This window comes from Conger conger, chromosome 14, assembly GCF_963514075.1.
Source record: "Conger conger chromosome 14, fConCon1.1, whole genome shotgun sequence".
Classification (NCBI taxonomy): domain Eukaryota; kingdom Metazoa; phylum Chordata; class Actinopteri; order Anguilliformes; family Congridae; genus Conger; species Conger conger.
Window position 1 is genome coordinate 3,804,680 of NC_083773.1, and position 24,608 is coordinate 3,829,287.

A 24,608-nucleotide genomic window follows, 5' to 3' on the forward strand; every position below is an offset into this window, starting at 1 on the left:
TTTACTTGTAACCTCAGATGATTTCAATGGAAAATATATTTACGGTGTGAATTATATCTGTTCGACACAGAGGCCAGTTGGCTTGGCTATATGATGTCTATTGGTGCACATTTGGATAGTGTAACTTAATAGAGCCATATTATTATTAACCGAACCCAATGCCCTTACTGGCCCTTTAAAAAGCTTTTGCGTCGCCATGGTCACGGACAGGAAGCTGGAGGAAGCGTTGTGCGCGTTCATTCATCGTACTGCAGAACACATCCAGTGTCCGCCCGAAACAACCTACGATTAATAACTAGCAGTATCCACATTCTAAATTTGTATATCTGTGAATTTGAAGACAAATGTCTAGTTAAAGGGCTAGGTACGTTTTTTATGTTTAATTCTCTTCTCTACGGTACATGTAGTAGCTGGCTAGCTAGCTAACAGATAATGAGCTGCCTAGTTGTGTATGCAATTAACCAAAACAAATGGCAACACATGTTTCATGTTCTGTTAGATTGTTGCAGGTACCTCTTGACTTTATCAAATGAGCGCTAACTCGATGGATATAAACGTTTATTTTAAAACGATTTATCTAGCTAACTAGTTTTGCAAGCTCGTTTGGTTGCCACTGCAACATGTAACGTTGGGCTAACTGTTAGTAGATAGATTGTCTAAGTTAGTGAATATGCGTGGTTGTAGTCGGCTGCTTGCTCAGACTATTCACAACCGGAAAATCCTGTCAGGCTAGCTGAGTATAACTGTACTATCACGATAAGCCGTTGTATATTTTGGAAAATACTTCCAAGAGGTGTCATTTGCTAACATATGGGTCAGTGACAAATAAAGATTCCAATTTAGAAGAAAACTATTTGCCTGCAAATAAAATCCGTTTTGACATTCATTAGAATTTTTATTTTCAGCAAATGCAATTCATATATTTTAATTCAGAACTCATATGAAGACACACCTGTCACAGGGGACTTCACTGTTTAATTAGCTGGTCCATATTAATTTCATTCATTTCCCTTAAAATGTGAAAACTACATGTATTAAATCCTAATGGTAATTAGGTAATCCTAATACAAAAATAATTATCTTTGCCAAAGGCTATGAATGTTTTGGATTGTCTTATGTTACTTATGGATATAAATGTAGATTTGTTTTATTGAAAAACATTTAAAAAATGCTTGTATATAAAAAAAAAGAGAAAATAATGCATGCTTGGATGGATAGGACACAACTTATGAAAGTAAAACAATGAAACATTAATTCACAGATGTTAGCAATAAAGATGCCACTGTTGTGGCATACATCGGGGCTGGTTATAACATTATCACCTATTGCTAAATAAATAAACACAACGAGTGTGTGTATGAATGGGTGAATGAGAAGCATCAATTGTACAGCGCTTTGGATAAAGGTGCTATATGAATGCCAACCTGTGCCTGCATGCTTGTGTATTAAAATAAAAAATAGCCATGTAATGTAAATATTAATACTGTGTTTTTTGTTTTTTTTTCTCCCTGTTACCAATCAATATGATATACGTGTGTATATGATTGTATAGACAGGATGTGTGTGTGTGTTCAGTGCAAATGCTGTTTTCTTGCCAATTTGATGTGTGTAGTTGTGTTTTCCAGCTGTAAGGAGTAAGCATGACTGACTTGACTGGCGTGGCAGCCTGCACGGTGAAGTCCCCGGTGGCCTTGGAGCTCGGGGAGACGATGACGGCGGCGTCCCGTCCCGGGGTGTTTGTCATTGATGTCACGTTCCCACACGGCCAGGCCGCTAATGTGAGTCGCTGCAGAAGGCCTCATTAAGCCATGCTCTTATTCTATGGTTTCGGGGTGTACACGGTTATTCGAAAAACTGAAAAAAGTATTCGGTGACATGATTACTGGGCTCTCAGGAGCATACCACGGTAACATGTCGGAGGAAACTTCATTCATTCCTTCATTATCCTAACCCGCTTATCCTGAACAGGGTCGCAGGGGGGGCTGGAGCCTATCCCAGCATACATTGGGCGAAAGGCAGGAATACACCCTGGACAGGTCGCCAGTCCATCACACACCATTCACTCACACACTCATACCTACGGGCAATTTAGACTCTCCAATCAGCCTAACCTGCATGTCTTTGGACTGTGGGAGTACCCGGAGGAAGCAAGGAAACTTGTTCATGTTTATTTATGTGAGCTAGCTTACTTTATCTATCTACATGAGAGGAGCACTGCTGCCAGACAAGGTCTAATTATATGGAACAATATACTGGGTACGTTTTAGTTATGGTTTGTGATATATAAAACACTTTTGTGTTTTAATTTTAATTTTGGAGAGACAACGATTGATGTTGTGCCTTGATCTTGGTTGAAGCGACGTATTCCCTGTGACGTAATTGGATACTTCCCACAGTAACTCATGTTGTTTCCACCTGTTTTTTTTTATTTCGGAATCTCATGCTTACGTGATTATACACATTTATGTTAATACAAACCTGTCATGTACGCATTTCTATGAAACAGAGACTTGCTTTGATTGCTCAGAGAATAGTGCAGCTATGGGATTCTACAAGAGTTCTAGAATGTAGTGGCCTGTAGCGTGTGGAGTGGTTGAGGTCCATGACTGGGACCTGCAAGGTGGGTGGTACAGCCATTGGGCCTGCATTGCTCCAGGGGCGGATTGTCTCCTGCTTAGTCTAGTCAACTGTAAGTCGCTTTGGATAAAAGCGTCAGCCAAATTACATGTAATATAAAATTCACAAGGAGGGGCACATTTTAGTTTCTGGTTAGAGTTAATGTTTTATTTTGTGTTTGTGTCATTTATTTTACTGAAAGAGATGCCATGATGGCTTGATCACCTGCGCACCCTTGGTTAATATGTAACGTTACTGTTTTTATGTTTTGTGACTGAAAACGTGTTCAGCGATATGTTTTTTCCAGACTTGGTTGTTGGCTCTTATTTCTGACAGTTGACTCAAAACTGTGCTTGTTATTTTTATTTTTTATATATACTCCCCATTCCCTTTCAATAAATTGCCTTTATTTTAATGAACACTTAATTGCCTGTTATTCTTTTCCCCCATTCATAGATTCAGGAGATCTCGTTCAAGAACTACTACACCGCCTTCTTAATGATGCGTATCCAGCGAAAGGCTCCCGATGGGGAAGGCTCAGCCAAGTGGGTCACCTGTCTACAGAACCACCCCCTCATGCCCAACCCGCACACGGAGGAGCAGTCCCAGGACTACTTCTCCATCCACAGGCAGCAGGTGAGGGCCGGGCACTGCCTTTATTCTCTGGAGAATACAGTAAGATACAGTAATTTACCGAAGACTGAAGTGCCCATGTTTTGGCGGTTATATCTGCGATAAACTGTCGTAAAGTGAAATCTGTAGTCTTTTTTCGATTCATGTAAGAAGCATGCTCACTTTAGGACACATTGGTATTGCGTAAGACCCGTTATGATTTTGACAATCCATCGAATATTTACTTTTTAATCTGACTAACGCTGGTCAGCCACAGAGAACATAAAGTTATGTGATGTTACCAGCTACAGGTGGCTAACATTAGGTAGTTACGTTAGATGTTCTCACAGCATTGCCACAGTTGAGTGCAGACTTCTTAATATTATTTACTTTTTTAGCCTAATTCCTGCATTGTACAACCTCTTTATAATATTGTTATAATAACAACTTTATGATATTCACCCTGGCTCAGAGTAGATTGCAGGTCTGGGTGAGAACGGTCATAAATGTTGCAGATATTGGGGTGTCTCGGTGGCGCAGCCTGTAGAGCACTGACCGCATGCTCATTGCGAGCCGCGACATCAGCGAATCCGACCGTCCGACCGTCTGACATTTGTCGCATGTCTTTCCCTCTCTCGCTCCCATTCTTCCTGTCTCTCTATACTATACTGTCCAATAAAGCTGAAAAAGGCCGAAAAAACATCTTTAAAAAAAATGTTGCAGATACGGGCGGGAAAGGTCAGAAATGTTGCAGATACGGGCAAGAAAGGTCAGAAATGTTGCAGATACGGGCAAGAAAGGTCAGAAATGTTGCAGATACGGGCAAGAAAGGTCAGAAATGTTGCAGATACGGGCGGGAAAAGTCCGAAATGTTGCAGATACGGGCAAGAAAGTTCAGAAATGTTGCAGATACGGGCGGGAAAGGTCAGAAATGTTGCAGATACGGGCGGGAAAGGTCAGAAATGTTGCAGGTCTGGGTGAGAACGGTCAGAAATGTTGCAGATACGGGCGGGAAAGGTCAGAAATGTTGCAGATACGGGCGGGAAAGGTCAGAAATGTTGCAGATACGGGCGGGAAAGGTCAGAAATGTTGCAGATACGGGCAAGAAAGTTCAGAAATGTTGCAGATACGGGCGGGAAAGGTCAGAAATGTTGCAGGTCTGGGTGAGAACGGTCAGAAATGTTGCAGATATGGGCGGGAAAGGTCAGAAATGTTGCAGATAAGGGCGCAAAAGATCAGAAATGTTGCAGATACGGGCGGGAATGGGATTTAAAAAAAACAGCGCCCCACAGGGCTCTATTCCAAAGTAGCGTCTGCTTTTTGGCAGTCAGTAGGAGGGGTGTAAAAGAGACTGCTTTACCTTGGGAGATCATTTTAAACACGACCGAAACATCTTCTGTCAACCTCATCACGAGAATGAGCCCAGTTTAAATAATGGCAGTTGTTAAAAGGACATTTGGTCATTTTAGCAATTCAGATCATTCACATCACACCAGGGGTTACACTCTCTGGGCGTACACCACTTTCATGTATTTGTTTAATCTCAGAGGTTAAAAGGAACACCTTCTCCATTAATCCCCCTTATATTATTCTGTACATGAACTGTAGCAGAACAGTTCGAAACGTGTGGGTAGTCGGTAGGCGCCCCTCGGCAAACCCCCAAAGGTGTTTGTTTGCTTTGAAGTTTCCTCCCAATTTAATTGAGTAAACTGCAAGAGGATGCCATACGCATGGCAAGGTCATTTCGCCAGCACGTAACGCATCGGCTCGATGAATAATAAATAAGCGGATTCACCATTGTGCCACGTACTCGTTTGTCGTATGACAGAGCCTCACTGCAATGCAGCAGTGCAGTTTCACTTGTTCCGTGCCGCCCCCTCCCCCAATCATTCAGGGCGATAAAACCGGCATCGGCTCTCAGCGCCGAGGGTGAAGCAGCACATCTGCCTGCCAGACGCCTTCTGAAAAGACCGCCACGTGTGTCTTTCTCCGGAGCAGCTTGAAATGAGAGCAGGTCCATAAATAAACAAATAAATGTGAACAGTTCCTCTTGGATGTTTGTTACTGTCAGGTGGAGTTAGGTGGGGATCTTGACGTGGAAACAGGAACACACACACCGAATGTTAGCGTGATGAATATTTGATGTTTTTTTTTTCTTTTTCCGGAATACGCGAGTCCGTTTCATTTAGCTCCTGTGACGCTGAATTAAAGGAGAGGCCAGCAGCGTCAGCGAGCCCTGCTTATTTAGACCGCAGAGTCCTGGGGAAAACGCTCTGTCCTCAGATTGATGACATTTATCTGCGGTTAGGGGCTCTTTCCTGAGTACCAGGTACCTCCTGGCCTATATCGGAAATAGGTAACATAATGACGAGAAGAGGCCATTCCACTCATTCTGACGTGCAACGTCTCCAGACAAGCGTATCCAGCATTACTACACGCCCGGACTTGAACACTGCAGGGGTCTCTGCCTCTAAAACTAAATCATAAATTGTTGTCCAAACACTGGACTCTACCTTCATGACCCAAGTAGGCTGTGCCAGGTCATGGAAGGTCTCTGTATATATTCTTTTGAAATATTGTTTGGACATTTTTACCATTGTTTTACTGACAGACCTCGACCTGGAGAAAAATCTATACGGTTATAAGTTATTCCAACTGAAATTCTGAGGAGGAAGAGGGCAATGGAGGGGCCAGAGGGGATTGAGAGTTTGTGAATCCCTCTCAGAGTGCCCGTGTTTGGCTGTTTAGTGTGTGATGCCTTTACACAGAGAGTACATCCGCCCCAAGCAGCTGCATTTTGCATTGTTTATGATTACTGCAACGGCTCTATTTCGCTTCTCTGCTTTGGGTTATTCCACCTTTGGTTCTGAATGTAATGGGTTTGTGCACACCTGCTATGGAGTGGTAGTAGCTTTGGAAGTTGCATAAACACACGGTAATTACATTTTATCCTCACGCCGTGAAGTGGTCTTCTTTCAGGACCCAACAGCACACAATAATAGCAGGTTACATTTCCTAATTTAATGAGGCGTGTAAAGTAAACACGGGATGGCGTCCCGGTATCTGAAAATAACTTCCGTTCTCTCAGAATCACGCACCCTCTCGAGGGTAAACTATACTACCTGTTTGACTAAGAGCCGGCGTCAATGCAACGCACTGCAGTGCAGAAATAAAAGTTCCAAAAGAACATTATTTAGCAAAATGTCTAAAATATGGTGTGACAGCCCACCCCTATAAAAGAGCTGCAGGACAGCCCACAGAGAGACGTCCTCATCCCTCTACATCTTGGGTCTTTTCTTGGTTGGTTTAGGGTGGCCGGTAGCTTAGTGGTTAAGGTAAATGACTGGGACCATGCAAGGTCGGTGGTTCAAACCTCGGTGTAGCCACACTAAGATCTGCACAGCCGTTGGGCCCTTGAGCAAGGCCCTTAACCCTGCATTGCTCCAGGGGAGGATTGTCTCCTGCTTAGTCTAATCAACTGTAAGTGACTTTGGATAAAAGTGTCTGCCAAATGCCGTTAATGTAATGTAATGTTTAGTTTTCGAACAGTACCTATTTACTCACATAGAAAAACACTGACTGGAACAAAAGTGTATTTTTTAAATGTATTTTTTACATATGTGGCTTGTGGAATGAGAGCTGTAATCATGTTTTCTGTTTGCGTTTTGTTCCAGATGCTGACAGAACCTGACAATGTGACTTTAGTTCGGCTCGTTCTACGGCAGCCATCTTCTGCCTGGTTGAACTTCAGTCTTGAAGACATCAAAATTCACCTTTGTGCAGATGAGGTGACCCACCCTTTCATGTGTAACAAGTGCATGTACAGTGCTGCAGTATTAGTAGCAGACAATGGGAATCTGTGTAAACACAAAACACATTATTGAATTTATCGTACGGGTGTTCGATACCTTTTAATTAAATAAATGAAATTATGTGATTTGTGTTTACTTGGTCTCCCTTTGTGTCATATTACATTTTGCCTAAAGATCTGAAACTATTGAGTGTGACAAAAATGCAATAATAGAGGAAATCAGGAAGGGGGGCAAATACTTTTTAACCTCTCTGTATCTGCTCCAGGATGGTTTAGTTAGAGACGTGAGCTGCGTGTGACGGCAGTGGAAAAGCTCCAGAGCGGTGCACTAATTCTTCACGAAGACAGCTGTGTTTTTTCATTTGAAACGGATAATTGATCCGGATGGCTCATTAATTTAACGCAACATTCAGCGTGATTCGGGAAAGGTGGAACTAAAGCGTCTCTGCGTAAAGTGTATCGCTGGTTAAAAAATCTGCGACGGTGGTCCCGGATTTGTAAAGGTGGGTTCATGAATGACGACGGTGGAAGACGGTTGTCACCTTTCTTTCAGTGCGTGATTTTTAAATACAGTTCCTGCCGTTTTCCCCTCCAGTGGGAATGTCTAATCACACGCAGGCTGTTCCCATGCTGCAGTCTCCACGGAAAAGTGTAGACACCACACACGCTCTCCTCTGATGCATGTGCTGATCTACGCACAAGCCTGGCTTACACAGGCAGGATTCGGAGAAGTGCACTCTGGGCCCGATTAACTAAGACCTTCAGCATGCAGCAACCCAAATTACAATCAACGAGCTTTTCACTGGTTACTGTCGCCTGCCGGCACGGATGGTGCAGTGGGTAGCACTGCCGCCTCACAGCAAGGAGGTCCTGGGTTCGAATCCCCGTCGGCCGGGGCCTCTCTGTGCGGAGTTTGCATGTTCTCCCCGTGTCTGCGTGGGTTTCCTCCGGGTACTCCGGTTTCCTCCCACAGTCCAAAGACATGCAGGTTAGGCTGATTGGAGAGTCTAAATTGCCCATAGGTATGAGTGTGTGAGTGAATGGTGTGTGTGCCCTGCGATGGACTGGCGACCTGTCCAGGGTGTATTCCTGCCTTTCGCCCAATGTATGCTGGGATAGGCTCCAGCCCCCTGCGACCCTGATCAGGATAAGCGGGTTCAGATAATGGATGGATGGATGGACTGTCGCCTGCAGACTAACTTGCAGCAATGTGTAATTGGCAGTGGCATCGTCGAGGACTTTTACGCCCGTCTCATCACTCTCTAGCGACTCCTGCTGGTCGAGTGGCCGCATGCTTTTAGCACGCACAAGGCCAATAACATGACCAATGATTGGTCCTTCTATTCGTTTGCCACCGATCGTTGGTTGCGTTACTAGTTTCGCGTGTTCTAAACGGTTTTTGCATATGCTGATTTATTTTATTTCTGGGCCCTTTGTATACAGTATTGACAAGGAAACCTCTTACACCCATTGAATTAGCAGGAGTAGAGGTGAGATGGGAATCAGAAAGTGGACCCAAACGGTTGGTGATTGTAGCCACAGTAAGATCCGTACAGCTCTCGTGCCCTTGAGCAAGGCCCTTAACTCCACATTGCAAGCGTCCGCTAAAATAACTGTAATGTAGGCTAATGCAATGATAGTATCCCCTAACCCTCGATTATGCTGCTGCCAGTTATACATTGTTGCAAGTTAGTCTGCAGGTGACAGTAACCAATGAAAGGTTTGTTGACTGTACTTTTGGGTTGCTGCACGCTGAACGCCGTGTTGTAGTCAGGATTGTGGACGGTTTCTTCAAAGAAGGTCATTTCTTTGGGTCATGTGATCTGCGAGAAGCATCAGCCGCTAGCTGGTACATTGGATTTTCACAGAGCAGTGTGAAAGAAAGCTGAAATCTCCTGTCATCAGACATAATATTTTCAGAGAGGCAGTGGTAGGCAGCTCCATAGCAACATAATTGCAAATTACAGTGTGCAATGTCATAATGGCTTGCTGGAAGAAAAAAATACATTCCATGAGCAGAGTACAGTGATTTGACATTAGAAAAGCACCCTGTAATCTATTAACCACATTTTAGCCTAGCCATACAAAAGTGTCATTTTACATGGGTTTCTGAAATAACGTTTTCCGAAATCTCTCCTCTGACTGCATCGAACCCCAGAGGAGAAAACGGTAGCCTTACCAACATGTCTTGAGTTTGTGAATCATCTCCATGACATGGTTCTGACAGTTATGCAGGTCGTCATGGCGATGCTATAACAGCCAGTGGCGTCCAATCCTAAAGGATATGAAGATTGTTGAATAGGGGAGTGCAAGCTCTCTAATGGCACAGAAACAGTCTCAATCCCTCCAAAAATGTATTCAGCAAAAGGAATAATGTAAAAAAAAAAAAAACAACAAAAAAAAAACAAAGGTTGGCTTTTGATAAAAAAAGGGCCTTTTATCTCTCAGGTCTTTTATCTCATCTTTCAGGTCTTGGTGTCACCCACGCCCTGTAGTTCTCCTGTTATACACTTGGCTGCAAAGCAGTAAGAGCATTGCACACAGTATCTGGGATAATAACCCTTATCCTAGATACTGTTTATATGCGCTATGCATCGACTGTCACAGCAAGTCCTCGCACACATGGACATCAGTATGCATTGGGATATTCCATAAATTGCGTTGGATTCATGCCTCTCTTAACTGAGATACAGAAATGTGTCTTATATTTGCTGTGATCTTTCCCCAGCTTGTCTGTTTCACCATGCACTCTAGTGAGTATGTTAAGACTGAAGGTTCCTTGCAAAAATAGATGGTGCTGCAAGTATTTCTTATTAGTGGAAGGTATAATTACACAAATCCAAATAAGCTATGCACATGACTCAGTATTGCGTTTAATGCAGGAATATTCCTCGTCTTACACCGGGATACTGGCTTATTTGAGTTACGGCTATGAGATTAAGGCGTTTACATGCTCAAGTGGTAATCAGTCAGTCAGTGAAATGTTATTTATATAGCACATCTTTACCAAGGATTTGGCACAATACACTGAATAGTTTACCATAGTTTTCCCACAGAGGAAACCATAAGCTGCAGTAGCACGGACATCTCCCTGGGAGACTCGTAGGAACCGGGGGTGGAGGGGGCCATCCTCATGTGGCCCTCAGTGGGTCCACAGATACAGAACCAGTCAGAACCAGTCAGAACCAGAAGCGGTGGGTTTCAGGCTGGTCGCGTGGAGTGTCTGAAGGTGGCGGTCCAGGAGCGGGGTGGTTAGCTGCAGGCGACTGAGAGCAGGATCCTGGGTGACGCGGGGAAGGGGGGGCGGTTCCCCACTGGTGGGGAAACAAAAGAGCTAGTGCACACTCTGTGATCCTCCACCAAATTGAGTTTGACACCCCTGGCCTGAACACGGGCAAAGAGTTTCTGTAGAACTGAAAGGCCCTGTTTCACAAACTTAGAAACTTTCAAACTGGGTCAGATTACTTTGACTGATACATTTGCCAATGGGAATTTGACATAGTATAAAATTAATATTTATCTGCTGGGAGGAAAAAAAACTGCTTTAATAATTGGAGGTGATGTAAGGGTGGACAATGCCAGCGATCTGTAATGAAGATATGTGACTGAAAACTTGGCCGAGGATTCTTTGTATAAAAGAGAAAAATGATTGCAGTACAGAGAATTTCTGATCTTCATTTAATTCAGCTTTTTTTCTGATGCCAGGTACGTGTTCCTTCTTGGCACCTGTGTTGAAAGGCACATTAAGCCTTGCTTTGTCTTTTCAATTTGCAGATGTAGTTATTTCCTGAAGTTATATAATATTATACACATGTTATTGTTCATGTCACTGCCATGATGATGATTGGACCTACAGTATATTTAAAATAAATATGCATACCTGTCTGTCTCTGTTGACCCTGCAAGTCATTTGCAAGCTACCCATCCATTTGTATTTGAAAAGTGGTCTTTGTGGGGAAAAAGATGATATATAAATTGCAATTGTGTTTTAATTTAAAATAAATTATGGCAATATTCATAATGAAAAAAAATCTGTAACAAGTGTAACCTTAATGTCTTTTGCCAGGATACAGAACGGGATGTTCCAGCCTGGTTTTCTCATCTGACTCCAGTTGACCAACCTCCTGATTTAGAAGTAAGGCTCATAAACACCAGAGCAACCGTACTTTCTGCTGCATTCTATCTGTATGATCAATCTTGTTTTTGCCTCTGTTTTTATCGAATGTCTTTGAGTTCGGTTTTAAAGGATTTTCATAAGCTTCGCCTTAATGCCGAAGAAAGGATAAGATCCTTCTTTGATTTCTTTGACTTTTTTATTTTCACGTTAATTATATTTTGCTTAATAATATTCTTTCATCAATTAATTATGTGTCGGCTCAGAAGTGGGCCTGTTCTGATCACCAGACCTCACTTTTGATGTTCCGTTCCCCCATGCAAACGGGCTCCCTGGCCGACCATGCTATTACATCATGTGAAGGGCCTGCAGTGTGTCTCTGATGAGGGGGAACAGGGGGAATCCAGGGGAACATACAGACAGATAGTGAAAGCAGTGTGCTCACACAGACAGACAGTGAAAGCAGTGTGCTCACACAGAGCTACACAGACAGACAGTGAATGCAGTGCTCACACAGAGCCACACAGACAGACAGTGAATGCAGTGCTCACACAGAGCCACACAGACAGACAGTGAATGCAGTGCTCACACACAGACAGACAGTGAATGCAGTGCTCACACACAGACAGACAGTGAATGCAGTGCTCACACAGAGCCACACAGACAGACAGTAAGCACAGTGCTCACACAGACAGACCGTGAATGCAGTGCTCACACAGAGCCACACAGACAGACCGTGAATGCAGTGCACTCACACAGACAGACAGTGAATGCAGTGCACTCACACAGACAGACAGTGAATGCAGTGCTCACACACAGACAGACAGTGAATGCAGTGCACTCACACAGACAGACAGTGAATGCAGTGCTCACACAGAGCCACACAGACAGACAGTGAATGCAGTGCACTCACACAGACAGACAGTGAATGCAGTGCGCTCACACAGACAGACAGTGAATGCAGTGCACTCACACAGACAGGCCGTGAACGCCGTGGCCCTTCCAGCCAGCTCTGGATTGATCTGCGGACTCTCTGACGAGAGGCGGGGAAACCTTCCCCTCGCCAGGCTCTGTGGCCTCACTCCGCTCCTCTCCCAAAATAACGCCGTGTCCTCGGATTTTAAAACAACGGAGACGGGTCAGCGGGGTGCTCCGTGGGCCCTCGCTCGGATTTGCATTCCCCAGAACCGCAGAGGGCTCCCTGTGATGGAGGGAGATCAGGGCTAATTAGGGCTGCGGGAGAGCGCGGCGCAGACTGAGGGGTTTCTCTGCCGAGTGCGGGGACTGGAATCCCAGGCTGCGGAGGATTCAGGTAGAGAGTCTGGAAGAGGAGCGAAGGCAGAAACGTGGTGATGGACAGCTCGGTTAAGCTGTTGGGCAGAGAGGGTAATAAAGATATATACCGCAGCCTGTGTCTAAGGCTTGAGGAATCAAGAGTAGCCCCTTCTTTCTTGGGAAGAAGCATAATGGCAGGCAATTTGAAAGCAGGTGCTTAACAATCTGAAACAGTTTTTCGTCAATTTTATTTTTGAGTCAAAGGCGAATTTTAACGCTAGCCATCAACAGAACAGGGCCAGGTGGTTGGCCATTGTGAGGAGAGGGAAAAAAAAGGAACAGGTAGATAGAAAAGTCTTTTTGCAAAATATGTGAAGGGGAGATTTATTAAGAGTGAAAGTCGGCGATGGGAGAGCTTTCTGTGGCTCAGAGGATTTTCTCTGGGAACGGTTTGTGTAGAGCTGGCGGGGGCAGTAGAAAATGGCAGATGGAAAGAAAGAAAGAAAGAAAGGAAGATAAAAGTAAAGGAGTGTATGTGGTATGAGGACCCACACAAATGATGGGGATATTAGAGAGGAATGCTGAACGCTTTGCGTGAGCGTGGGTATCATTACATTACATTACATTACATTACATTACATTACATTAATGGCATTTGGCAGACGCTCTTATCCAGAGCGACGTACAGTTGATTAGACTAAGCAGGAGACAATCCTCCCCTGGAGCAATGCGGGGTTAAGGGCCTTGCTCAAGGACCCAACGGCTGTGCGGATCTTATTGTGGCTACACCGGGGAGTGCCGCGGGAGAGGAAGCCTGCTGCTCGGTGGGCAGTTCAGACGCGCGTGTCCGTGTCGTCTAACGAGGCGGCCGTGGGGGAGAGGAGATGAGAGAGGTCGGGGTGCAGGAGGTTTAGAGGCGCTCTCAGGTGTAACACGCCGGCCGCCGTTAGCGCAGTGCTGCCTGTGTGTGTTCATCTGGTGATGCAAGACTGGGCTAATATTTTCAGATTTTCTAATGGAAGCTGAATCAAGCCGCGGTGTTAAAATGTACCCCAGTTAAATATTGTGAATCAGGTTTCCATTTAATCATCAGTGTATACACGGGGTGAGCAATTTATTAGGTAGACATGTACACCAGCTTGTTTAATCAGCCAATCATATGGCAGCAACAAAACGCATAAAAGCATGCATACATGGTCAAGAGGTTCAGCTGTTGTTCAGACCAAATGTCAGAATGGGGAAGAAATGTGATCTAAGTCACTTTGATTGTGGAGTGATTGTTAGTGCCAGACAGGGTGGTTTGAGTATCTCACAAACTCCTAATACAATCAGTCCTCACTGATTGTATATACTTTTTCAGTAATGCGTGAATGTGCTTGAAATGTGTCTGTTACACTGACAGCAAACACGTGCTTCTCTCAGGGTTATGGACAGCATTAGGGTGCATTTGGGCGTGGCATGCTGGTCCGTTTTTTATCTATAGAAGCCAGCAATTGAGCTTGCAATGCTTTTTGGTTTGCCTTATTTTTGTCAGTAAATTATCAGATACATAAGTTTAGATTCCTTTTGTCATATTGACCTGTCATATTGTTGCAAATCTACCCGCTGCTAACATTGACAAAATGAACACCTACGTACACAAGTTCTACAGCAAAGTTGTTGCTGTTTCCCTTTAAAAAGTCAGATCACCCCAGTGTCGTATTTCCTCGGCTGGAAGAGAGGCCGGTGCCTTCAGTGAGTTTGACAGGAAGAGGCCGAGCACCAAACCGCTCTCAGAATGCACAACCCTCTGCTTACTGTGACAAGCACGGATCCGCTTCTGCCGGCCTTTAATTGATTCAAAGTGTTTCACTTGGAATTATGCTAATACCATTTCACTGAAATTGTACAGCACTTAGAAAGGCTTTTAAGATCTAATCTATTTATGCCTATATGCAGTTAAAAGCAAAAGTATTGTATTGGGACAGTAGCGCATTTTTTTTGTTGTTGTTTTGGCCCTCTACTCCAGCACATTGCATTTGAAATTCAACGATGGGTATGAGCTTAAAGTGCACTGCCAGCTTTAATGTCAAGGTGTTTGCGTCCTGGTCGGAATTACAGCAATACTTTTGCATTTAACTCTGAGCGTTTCCTAAAACATTAGTCTGCATTGAGACGTTTAATGTTTCAATTGAATGAAATGGTATGCTTGACGCCGAACAAAATGATTGCTTTAATTGGAAAATGAAGCAATTTGAAAGTGATGAATCGTCCCTATTGCAAGCATACGCGATTGTAAAAGTATCTTAAAACCATGTTAGTACGAGATGCAGAGGTGTCAATTTAGCATTTTTCTGAAAAGAATGCCCCAGAGCTGCAAATTGTGTGAAAAGATGAAGGGAATATGTCATCTTCCTAAATTATGTCTAAAATAAATAAATAAATATATGAAAGATGAGCCTTTTCATGTTTCCGGTAGGGGATAAAAGTATGAAAGCAGCTTATTATTATTACTACTATTATTATTACTATTGTTATTGTTTTAATGTTATTTATGGCATCCAACATTTAAATAATCTGAAATATTCTGTTTTGCTCGGGGAAATTTTACCACTTGCTCGTGAGCCTCACAGAACAGGTCAGTATAGGGAAACTCAAATTAATATCCAATATCTTTTCAGATAATTAACATGGTTATGGCTATCTGCTGTGGGAAACGACTGCTGCTGTAGATAAGTGTGCACTGTGCTAAGTAGCTACTGTATGTACTGTTCAGAAATGATATTTAAGAAATAGTTTTATGGAAAGCAAACTGCCGACTGTAGCCTGCAGCACGGCTGGAGCGTAGCTCAGGGAGGGGGGGGCTTCAGAGGGCTGGGAGGACTCCTTCCCATCATGCACCACCAACTCCCTCTTGACCCGGCTCCCAGGTTCACCGGCACAAGAATCGCCTTCCCTCCACCTCACGTGAAGTAGTGGTAGCGGGCATTGTGTGCTTTAAAAGGAGGGTCGTAAGTGTGTCTGAAAGTAGCAGTCGTTCACGCGCGCCTGTTCCAGCGTCTTTGCTCAGTGATATCGAACGGCTTCGTTTGCCCCTCTCCGCTCGACAAACAGGCCCTCGGTGTCGCTGGTCCAGAAGCCTGCCACTGCTAACAAATTGTCTTGCTGGCAGGGGAAAATGGAATCGATCAAAATGGAGTAAACTGCAAGTGTTGCGCAGTGAAATTTAAAGCGTTTCGTTAAACAGTGCAAACTGCTGTGTCAAAACGTGTTGTCTTTAATAAGTGGCAGTTAAGGTATTTAAACTTGAAATGTGTGACTGAAACCCTGGCTGCTGTATCTGTGTCAGCTACAGTAGTTATGCAGCAAATGGCTCAGTGAAATAATGAGCCGTTTGCTGAAATAAAAATGTAATTTATTATTACTTATTATTATTATGTTGATGGGAGAGTGGTGAGCCGCGTTCTTGATCGTTTGAAATACTCTGCAATACAATGGAAACATTGTGTACATTTACATATAAACTGTATGCATTATGGAACCATGGATTGAAGGACAGCTCATCTTAGACCCTGCCTGTCGGAATACGACACAATCAATGGTGTCAGTCACCCACTGTTAAATTACTGCTATTGGGTTAAGAATCCTGTAGCATTTTCCCTGATGTCTATTGAGTGACTTTGTGAATAGACCTTTGTCATTAAAGACATTGATATTTTTACGAATCTACATTTTGTAAAGATAATCCATCATCTTTATAATCTGTTCAGAAAATGTAAATTGGAATACTTGTAATAGCATTTGGTGCACAGTTGAGTTCCCTTCAAATATTATCCACTGCAACATTGGGGCATTAGAATACAGGTTTTTACAATGTGTCTGGTTTGCTGAAAATGTTCATTATTATGGGTAATAATGAAGAGGACTTGCCGGGGAAAATCTTAGCAGGTCACAAGGCCAATTTAATTATAGTTTCAACATGAAAAGTCCCAACCGGCATCTGCAAAGCCAGTGGTGTAGATATTACACTGCTTTGAGAAGCGCAAGCGTATAATTCATGGCATTTTCCCCAAATGAGAACGCTATTATCATCGATTTTGATCCATCATACATTTGCATACACTTTCACGTATTAATATTACTTCAGTGTTGTTAAAGCTCTCGTATCCAAACAGCAATCCCAAACTTCACGGTTGGATTTTTCATCTTTTTTCGGTATGCTTTCTGGATATGAAGGCTGGGGTAGTAAGTTATTTTTCAAATACTTGTTGCCTTTAGGCACTGCATCACACACATATTTGTCAAGTTTAGCTGTAGTAGCATGACGGCTTTGATTTGTTACTCCTTTGTAACAGAGTTCAACAATATTTTTGCCGGTTGAATTTATGGAAAAATCAACCATTTGCCATGTATTCACGTTCGGCTGTACAAGCAATACTTAAGGACAAAAAGGAAGTATGAAAGAAGTCTGAATCAAAATGTTAAACTTTTCCACAAATAGAATTACAACAAATAGGAATATGCCGGGGAAGGCAAATGTCGTAGTAATGTCACTTGCTGCAGTGGTGACACGACACTTGTGTTTGTTTTTCGCACCATTCTGAGTAAATTCTGAGACTGTTGTCCGTGAAAATCCCAGGAGATCAGCAGTAACAGAAATACTTAAACCAGCCCATCTGGCACCAACAATCACGCCACGGTCAAAATCACTGAGTTCACATTTTTTTCCCATTCTGATGGTAGATGTGAACATTAACTGAAGCTCCTGACCCGTATCTACATGATTGTATGCATTGCACTGCTGCCACATGATTGGCCGATTAGGTAATCACACGAATAAGTAGGTGTACAGGGGTCCTCTTAAATTTTGAAACGCAATATCACTGAACAAAGATGCTGTCTGGGAGCTGGATAAGACGTTGAAAGTGTTATTTTATTCCTTGCAGCAAACGTACGATCGACAGCGGACGTCTGTAAAGCCTGAGAGCTCCCATCGACGTACTCTTTGTAATTTAACTGCGCCGATCAGCTGATGCGATCAATGGAGAGTCACTAATTGTATTAATGGCCCACTTCTGGGCGGTGTTCAGCCGCTGCGACGTTGTTTGCCCAGGCTACGCAGTGCTCGCCTTCGCTTTGAGCGGAGCAGTCTGACAGGGGACTGAAGCAGTGTAATAGAAATGAGTAGATCAGTGTGTAATGACCACGTTTTGATCTGTGGCATGAAATTAGCAACAGTCCATAGATCTGCGCTTATGTAAACTAAAACCTTCCCCATCGCTCCAGGCATGGAGGGTTCTTTTCAAATCGCGACGGCCTGAATTGCCATTCTTTCGCTTATTAATTATTAAGCATGATAGAAGAAAATATACAGTCTGACCTCAACAGTGACTTAAACTTGTGTAAGGAATATTACTGGTGGAAATACACAGGACTCTCTCTTTCAGACCAGGACGTTGGATTGAATGTCTTCCTAAATAATAATGTACACGGTTATGAAAAACAGTGTTAATGGGATTCAGCAAGACGGTCTGTAGAATATGTAAGGCACTCTGGCGAATTGTAATTATATCCCAAACGCTGAGTCTTCTTGTACCTCTGTATGAAGAGAGATGTACGGTTTCCCCATCTTTGCAAATCACAAAGATTCTCATACTGGCAGTTATTTCCGTGGTCTTCTACTGCTCCCTGGTGTTTGGAAAAAGAAAAATGGTATCGTGGCACCAGTCCAGCAGTCTTCCTATTGTTTCTTGCAGGTTTAATACTCTGTGTATTTATTTTTTTATTTGATACAGGTAATTGATGTTATGTTGACATTAGTTATATTTCAGTATAACAGATTATAATGTAATACGAGTATAAATACCACTCTCTCACACACACACATTTGCAAGCTACTCATTCTGTACAGGATTAAAAATGCTAAACCAAGTACATCCAATACTGCCATAATTGTAATTGCAGACCTCTTGAAACACTGCACTCTTACCCTAGTCAGCAGACAGCCTCGTATGTTTGAGTGTGTGTGTGTGTGTGTGTGTGTGAGTGAGTGTGAGTGTAAGTGTGTGTGTGTGTGTGTGTGTGTGTGTGTGTGTGTGAGTGTGAGTGTGAGTGTGTGTGTGTGAGTGTGTGTGTGTGTGTGTGTGTGTATGAATGGATGAATGAATGAGAAGCATCAACTGTACGGCACTTTGGATAAAGGTGCTATATAAATGCCAGTTTAAATGGTATTTGTGGATGTTATTTAGGGCCTGCCAGATGCCCAGACTGTGTCCTCCAGCATCCAGCAGATGTGGGCGTTGACAGAAGTCATGCAGACCCATCAAACAGCAGCTCCCATTGGCCGATTTGATGTGAGTGACACACCTGTGTACTGAGACATTTAACATAAAAGTAGTAAAATGATACTAAACCTGCATGCTATCTCAAATCTTTATTGAAACCATACTGATCAGTATTGCACCAAAGTCTAACTGCATTCAGATGACTAACGTATCACTTTGTCAAACGTGTATTCAGAGTGTATTTGTGTTCAGAGTAACATTTTCTTCAGATAATTGTAAATGATATTTTGTGAAATTGTCTTAATGTATTTATGTTCTTGTTTGCTGACAGGTGGATGGCTGCTATGATGTGAAGTTGCTGTCTTACACATGATCATAATATTACAATATTGTTTTCAGTGTTCAGAATCAGAAGCATAACTGTACAATGTAACTAGACCTATACACATTATAAGCCCATCCTTTTATGAAATATGTACAGGCTACCAGGTCCACTGAATATTTTACCAGGCTTGAATCGTTTGTATTATTTTTGTGTTTGTTAATTTATTGGTGCTGTGTATTCTTAATTTATTTGACTTATGTTTAATTTTCTTAATGCATCTGTTAATGCATCTTTGAGTTGTATTTCCAAAGTGCCCGTAGAATGTCAGAAGATGATTTCAAACGCTGAACAATGAAAGCACTCAACGTGATTATACATCTTATCACAGTCTGAGTGCTCTCCAGGTCTAGTGTTTTGAGAAAGAAAATGCATAACTTATACTTCATTATTTTTGTCAAAAGGCGGGAGATCGTGTGAGCATTTGGCACATCCACAGTTTTGTAGTTTTATGTTGAAAGTTGAATAAAATATGGACCATAGGCTATCTGGATTTGAAGTGGCATGACTGAACAGAATGGCTCCCCCTGGTGTCCTGTATCAGTTATCTTCAGATAGAATATGCATATCGAGACATTTCTCCCTGTGTACATAGTACCCACGTGTTTCTGTTGATAGTCAAATTGAATAACACAATGCATGGCTCAAGCATAGGCACTGTAATCAGTATTTTATGATGAATGATGTCATGAAAATGTCATTTGATGATATTGTTGTACTGTATACAATCATTCATTAAAGCATTTGGACAACAGTATCACCATATTGAGATGCATTAGAGGTTAGAAATGAAATGTCCTATAATTCATTTGATGTCAAAGGAGGCAAAGGAAACCATGGCAACGCAATACGTTTGTTACCTGAAGGGCAATATTATTTTAGATTCTAAATAGACATTTCAACATTTACTATGTTCTGGTGCATTTAGATGGACTACTGTGGCAGCACCAATGATTCATGTTTAAGCTGTTGATTGGTTTAAGAGCAGAAAGTATTTCTTCATCCACCAACTTCCAGTGCTGCTCTTGACCTCCATATTGGTGTGTGAGCAAAATACTGTGAGCTAGTCTCACAGACACAGACTAAGCTTAATAGAGATAAATAGAGTTTTGTATTGAAAATGGAATTTAGTCTAGGACTAGGCTTAATCTGTGTCTGAAACTGTCCCTATATCTGTTATGATTAATTCATTTTAATGCATGATGTGAATCCAAAATAATATGAGCATCATACTGTGTGAGGGAGAGCATGTGTCTAGCAGCATAATGAGCTGAAACTGTTGTGTTCACTGTTTTGTGGTGATTGTAATCTCTGTAGCATTGTTTTTGATAGTCCTGGACTTATTATATCATGATATAAAACTGATGACACTGTATGTCCACCTCGGAGTGCATCCAGCTCCAGTTGCGTAGCCAGGAGATGGCAGCATCTTTGTGCACCTGAGTTTACACAATGTGACACAACACGGTGTGTCTTGCTCATTGAGGTGAGACATTGAACAGGACTGTGTGTGCGTGTGTCGCTTTGCTCCGGGATGGTCAGCATCCTGTCGGCTGTTGGCCTCGTCTCAGTGCCCAGCTCCGTCCACAAGGCCAGGATTTTTATTTCTTCTACCGTTTTCCTCTTTCTTTCTGACTCCAGTGTTCAGGTTCTTTGTCCTGAGGTATTCGGGGTGGAACAGCAGCAGCAATAAGCAATACTGCAGTGGCAGGCACTAAAGAGGGCATCGTATAGAGGAAAAAGCAAGGAAACTGCCGGGATTCATCACAGAAGACCAGGCACAGAGCACTGGACTGAGATGTTCAAGTTCATGTATATGTCAATGTTCACTTCTACCGTGTTCATCCACACGTTCCTGAACACAAAGGCGATCATGGCCCCCAGCTGAACTTCCTTAAATTCCTCCACACCGCTCCTCTACATCACAACAGTGGATTCTAAACAGTGGTGGGTTGGAGTTTCCCCCTTCACTCCCACAGAGTGCTTCGATATCATGGGAAGAGTTATACAGTGAGGGTGGAGACCGCCAGCCAAGGTTAGCCTCCACCTGGATAATGCACAGCTGGCTGTAGCAGGCTACCTCTTACTGTGGCAAAAATGTGGAGTTTTATTATAAGCATTTCTGAGAAAGAATACAATCATTGTTTCTTATAGATGGTTGGTAAGCAACCGTCAGCTCCAGCCGGTCATTAATTTTGCATTCAAACTGTACATTTACTGATGAAGGATAACGATTTCAGGAGCACTTGTTGCACACAAGTTTATCTTGTGACTATGAAGGAACGTGAAAGGGTATTTTCCGACCGCAAGGTAGGGGCAGCGGAGTGGGTAACGGCGTTAGGTGCGAATGTTAATGAGCTGTAACCGTTTGACAAAGCCCCGCTCCGGTAACGGGTGGGTGCGCGGTTTTGAGGAAGAACCCTTTCGGCACGTCTGTGTCCTCTGCGGCATGCGCGCTGACGCCAAACTGGAACTGCGTCTGAAGACCACAGCATCAAAAGTAAAGAGTATGGGAGTCAAACTAGTTTGGGCGATTGGGGGACCCACTGTAGGAAGAAAGCCACACAGCGCTCTGTTGCAGACGAACCGCTGGCAACCCCCACACTGGGGTGAATGCTGCGGCTTATTATTTCACTGTTCTTTAATGCCTTTGTTTCTTGGCTAGTTATATTTTACAGTGATTTTACTTTCATGTTCTGCAATTGATTTTGGGGCGGTTGGAGGATAGAATCCTTGTGGCGTTTTGTTTGATCCAAAGTTCACCCGTTTAGGGGCCCCTGAATCGTAGTTTATAATTAGGCTTGTTAGCCACAGTGTGATCCATATGATATATCTATGTGTGCGTGCTACATGTTTCTTGCAATTATTAATAATAATTCATTTATATAGCACCTTTCATACATAAAATGTAGCTCAAAGTGCTTTACATTAAGCCAATTACAGAGACGACATAATAAACACTGTGGAAATATATCCACAAAACAAACAAGACAAACACTTTGGGGCCTTTCCCCTGTGCCTCCATCAGTGGGATGACACTGATTGTGGGAATAAGTACTGTAATCCCACACAACAACCACGAGGTGGCCGAAAAGACGGACAAACGCACTGATTTGCCAGCAGTACGTCTTAGCCTTCAGGACACTCTCGTTCTTGTGGAGGTGGTGATGCATCGGTGATGTGGCTGTCTGTTGGTAAAGCTGGTTTGCGCTGAATTGTTACCACTTCCCAAGCGTTTCCGACTTCCTGCTCATTCGCTGTCATCTGGACATTGGTCCTTTCGCCTTGCCATGTATGTCTCCGCAGTTTGCATTGCACTGAAGGTGTTGCAGCATGAAACTATGGGCTACTGCTCAAAATGAGACCGTGATAGACTGAGCAACCGAATGAATGAATGGCTTTACTTTCCACCACAACTTTGGAGGGGCTAATGTAATTGCATCTAGGCAATTACATGTTTTATATGGAAAATGTCATGATGTAGGTTAATAGTGAAAAACAAAACGATGGTAATTGTGTCATTGTTAATACCTTGGGAGTCTTGAGACTCCTTTTTGTTTACCTGTCAAAAAAAACGTGGTAAACCCAAGTAAATGCAATTCATAGTTCAACATTTAACCAAGATCAGCAGATGTGCTTTGAATGACTCTTTGTTTATTAATAACTTGCTGTAACATTTTACTGATAACTTGCTGAACTTCAGAGTATCGGACCTATTAATAGTCAGAAAAGTTTCTGATATTCCCATGTTGTATTCTCTCATCGGAATGCAGTTCAATGCTCATGGAAGGAGTCTAATGGCACTGTGGTAATAATTAACCTTGTTTTGATTCTAATTAAAAATGATTTTGTAAACTCTTCTGGGATGTTTCTCCAAAGAGCGTGTTGTTCTGCAAATTAACATGAGCATTTAAAACTGGCGCCCAGTGTCTGTTTAGATAAGCTGGATGGTCAACCGGGGACCCGACCCATACTACAGGTCCGCACATTCACATTAGCAAGCATACAAGTGGTCCATAACATAATGTGTATATGTGGATAATATGTGAACATGCAAACTCCACACAGAGAGGCCCCGGCCGACGGGGATTCAAACCCAGGACCTCCTTGCTGTGAGGCGGCAGTGCTACCCACTGCACCATCCGTGCCACCTGTGTCTGCGTGGGTTTCCTCCGGGTACTCCGGTTTCCTCCAACAGTCCAAAGACATGCAGGTCAGGCTGATTGGAGAGTCTAAATTCCCCGTAGGTATGAGTGTGTAAGTGAATGGTGTGTGTGCCCTGCGATGGACTGGCGACCTGTCCAGGGTGTATCCCTGCCTTTCGCCCAATGTAAGCTGGGATAGGCTCCAGCCCCCCTGCGACCCTGTTCAGGATAAGCGGGTTAAGATAATGGATGGATGGATGGATGGATGAATAATATGTGAACATATCAGCAGCTACAGTCAGTAATGTCACCCCTTGAAATACTGCAGGTATTATTAGTTCCCTTGACTGGGGGCCCTGATCTTATCTCATTGTGTGGGACAGCTGACTTTGCCTGCGGCTTGAAACCTGCAGCAGGCCAATACCTCTTGTAAATGGTAAATCAGCATTTAAATAGCGCTTTTAGCCAGAGCGCTGTACAATTCATGCTTCTCATTCCCCCGTTCACACACTCACACACCAACGGTGATTGGCTGCCATGCAAGGTACCAACCAGCTCGTCAGGAGCATTTGGGGGTCAGGTGTCTTGCTCAGGGACACTATGACACACCCAGGGTGGGATCGAACCCTAACATTAACCCTCCGACTGCTCTTACCTCCTGAGCTAATGTCTGCAGTGTCTAGTTGTAACTCTACCTAGATAGACAGCCGGCCTGTCACGTAGTGGTTAAGGTACATGACCGGGACCCGCAAGGTCGGTGGTTCGATCCCCGGCCCTTAACCCTGCATTGCTCCAGGGGAGGATTGCCTCCTGCTTAGTCTAATCAACTGTAAGTCACTTTGGATAAAAACATCAGCCAAATGAAGTGTAATGAAACTTGGAAGTGGCCTGGCTTGCCTGTGCATGCCATTTTATTTATTTATGTATTAATACTTTTCTCCCCCCTTATGTGTGCAATGAAATAAATGAGATAGTTTGTAGAACTTGTAAAAAAAAAAGTTTGTGAAAAGCAAGCAAATTGAAAGCAAAGGCTGCTGGCTGGAAATTGGTGCCCCTTCCTGGTTTAATCTGAAGTCCCCAGCAGCAACACGGAGAGATTGATTCAAAAGGCTTCCTCAGCAAGAGGAATGATCTAGCAGTTGACTTTTTGCTCTAATAGACTTCACAAATCTCTCTGACCTTCTGGGAATATATCAAGTTGTTAAAACTTTTTTCCCTTGTTTCCTTTTTGTGTTTTTCAATACTGATGACCTTATTGAAAGAACTGCAGCACCAACCTTTATGAAAATCTTGAAAATCTTGCTGTGCCGGACATTGGAACTTGTCCCTGTTCAGTAGTAATTATCTTTGAGAATTCATTCTTAATATTGAATTAAAACACATGGGCATT

The 24,608-nt window shown here is 43.1% G+C and overlaps 1 protein-coding gene across 1 annotated transcript; it reads left to right on the plus strand.

The window, feature by feature from the left end:
• The first annotated feature begins 242 nt into the window (after positions 1–242).
• Positions 243–19,830, plus strand: nicn1 (nicolin 1). The gene is made up of 7 exons (XM_061220862.1): positions 243–364; positions 1,626–1,778; positions 3,073–3,252; positions 6,903–7,016; positions 11,106–11,174; positions 18,656–18,760; positions 19,023–19,830. Exons 2-7 carry the CDS (start codon positions 1,641–1,643, stop codon positions 19,062–19,064), a joined length of 648 nt encoding a protein of 215 aa, XP_061076846.1. The 5' UTR covers positions 243–364; positions 1,626–1,640; the 3' UTR covers positions 19,065–19,830.
• The last annotated feature ends 4,778 nt before the right edge of the window (positions 19,831–24,608 follow it).

Excerpts from the sequence above, each read along its gene's own strand:
- nicn1 (XM_061220862.1), top strand. The coding sequence starts at position 1,641 with ATGACTGACTTGACTGGCGTGGCAGCCTGCACGGTGAAGTCCCCGGTG. Across the intron at positions 1,779-3,072 it reads CACACGGCCAGGCCGCTAAT|ATTCAGGAGATCTCGTTCAA; the intron begins GTGAGTCGCTGC and ends CCCCATTCATAG. Across the intron at positions 3,253-6,902 it reads TCTCCATCCACAGGCAGCAG|ATGCTGACAGAACCTGACAA; the intron begins GTGAGGGCCGGG and ends GTTTTGTTCCAG.